We start from the raw sequence: 2,500 nt of genomic DNA, 5'->3' as shown, positions 1-2,500 counted from the left end.
GGATGGATGGATGGATGGATAGATGAATGGATGGATGGATGGATGGATGGATGGATGGATGATGGATGGATGATGGATGGATGGATGATGGATGATGGATGGATGGATGGATGATGGATGGATGGATGGATGATGGATGGATGGATGGATGGATGGATGGATGGATGGATGGGTGTATTCATATACCTATTCATCTATGTTTACCTTTATTAATTAATTCATTGGCTTATACCACTTTAAATTCTAATCATGCTATTTTCTATGTCTCCTATAAATGTCTGATTAGCACTAACAACCTTGCACTGATTAGTATGCATATAGATTTGATATGATGACGTATGATATGAATATAGAACCCAGTGTCAGACTCTCTGATATGATGACGTATGATATGAATATAGAACACAGTCTCAGACTATCTGATATGATGACGTATGATATGAATATAGAACACAGTCTCAGACTGTCTGATCAAGCAATCTACATAGATAATTTCATTTAGTTATATATTTCTATGAATACATACCTCCACACTGTTTTTAATACACAGTCCAGATCCGTTTGCAAGTGGATCATTGATCTGTCTATCGTTGGGTGTGTCTGTGTCTGCATGGAGACTGGTTGTAAATATAGCAACCTTACTTTCATTATCCGGTATGTCCTCTGAAGCTGTATCGTACCCACCAGACGAGTCCTGTAAACAAGATGTCAAATACTCAATCACAACTTATGTAAATTATGAATATGTTGGTGACATAATATTCTGTATTAATGAAAACAATAAACAAGGAGAATCGCTGGTATGCTTATTTTGTTGGTCAATCAGCAATGTATCCCCCACGGAAGTGAGCATGCTCAGACGCAAAGGACTATGGGATTATCTGTGGTTATTGGAATATCTAATCTGGAGCTACCGATAAAATAAACCTCCCACAATGGTCAGGGTAAATATGAATTGATTATCCGTGGTTAAAACCAATGTATTGACATTGTTTACAACTATTATACTAATTGATTAGTATTTATTATCACAGTTCCCATGATGCAACATTCAATATGGCCGGTTTGCAAGTTCCCTATTCTACATACAGTAAGAACATGCATGTTGACACACTAAAAGTTGTTCTTTTACTTATGGTATAGGTAACATCACTACTTATTCAAATAATCATACTGATAGGAATTACTGGCAGATGATTTGAAAATTAATCTACTAAGAAAGCAATGTAACAATTTGTTTATCAATTTATTAAAAATTGGATGTATATTTTAAGGAAGTAAGTAATGAATGAATGAATCAATCAATCAATCAATTTATTTTTGAATGTATGTATGTATTATGTATGTATGTATGTATGTATGTATGTATGTATGTATGTATGTATGTATGCATGCATGCATGCATGCATGCATGTATGTATGTATGTATGTATGTATGTATGTATGTATGTATGTATGTATGTATGTATGTATGTATGCAATTAAGTGTGTGTGCGTGCGCGTGTACTGGGGTGTATTTGTGTAGACATACTGATCAAAGTCATATGCATACATTCGGACAAACAGAACACACAGTGATATGTAAAGTAATACCCTTGAACTTTTAACATAAACAGGTGATCATCATGTCATATCAAACGGCCTCGACCTATCAAACGGACCTGTTATGCAATTTACCAAACATGTACAGTACAAATGTACATGGCATACAAATACAATTTACTTGAGTGAGATGCCATCGAATAATTTGTACTGCCTTGAAAAGGGACGATACATATATGTGAGATACTAACGCCAAAATGTTGTTGTGACGTGAGGGTTATACAGAGTTCACACACACACACACACACACACACACACACACACACACACACACACACACATATATATATATAATTTGTAAATACACTAGAAAATATAAAAGAGTGAACTACTAAAGCCGTGTATATCAATTGCTACAGAAACTTTTATAAATTATAAATGTCGAAGCAATAAAAAATGTCGTCAAAACCTGACAGTGTGCATGATGCATCCATGATTTTTATCTAATAATTCGAAATGCTTCTCCAGTGTACAAAATTCGAATTCGTTTTACAGTCATATCGCCAAATAAACAAAGCGATATGGGATGTAAAGGAATGAAAGTGAATTTACCTCTGAATTTGAAGCAACTTCTATGATGGGCAAATAATCGCGTTCATTGTTTATTGTAATATCCTTTCGTGGCGGAATAGTGTTCTTACTTGCAATTGGAGTGTCCTTATTCAGAGCCCCCAGGCACGCGTTTGAGTACCGAACGTCCCGCCGTGTCTTTTCATCATTTTTGGCTCTCAACGATCGATAACTATCTGGCTGTCCTGTGCACACATTTTGACTTTCGACTCCATCAATCGTTGCTTTAGCGACAACATCTGGCACCGTGACAACAATGTTCAAAATCGCCTTCCAAATATTAGTTGTGTATTCCAATAACAGTTGAAATACAGAATATATATCCATG

The 2,500-nt window shown here is 35.5% G+C and overlaps 1 protein-coding gene across 1 annotated transcript in view; it reads right to left on the bottom strand.

The window, feature by feature from the left end:
- LOC144442797 (uncharacterized) overlaps positions 1-2,500 on the bottom strand; it is a 7,764-nt gene that overhangs the window by 5,185 nt on the left and 79 nt on the right. The window contains exons 1-2 of the mRNA XM_078132170.1: positions 2,155-2,500; positions 527-694 (exon numbers count right to left, since the gene is read on the bottom strand). The exon at positions 2,155-2,500 is cut by the window's right edge and continues 79 nt beyond it. Coding sequence (XP_077988296.1) covers positions 527-694; positions 2,155-2,499 — 513 coding nt within the window. The 5' untranslated portion in view covers position 2,500. The remainder of the gene's footprint in view (positions 1-526; positions 695-2,154) is intronic.

Source organism: Glandiceps talaboti, chromosome 11 (genome assembly GCF_964340395.1).
Source record: "Glandiceps talaboti chromosome 11, keGlaTala1.1, whole genome shotgun sequence".
In the NCBI taxonomy this organism is placed as follows: Eukaryota; Metazoa; Hemichordata; class Enteropneusta; family Spengelidae; genus Glandiceps; species Glandiceps talaboti.
Note: the sequence above shows the minus strand (reverse complement) of the source record. Positions and strands in the feature narration are given on the sequence as shown.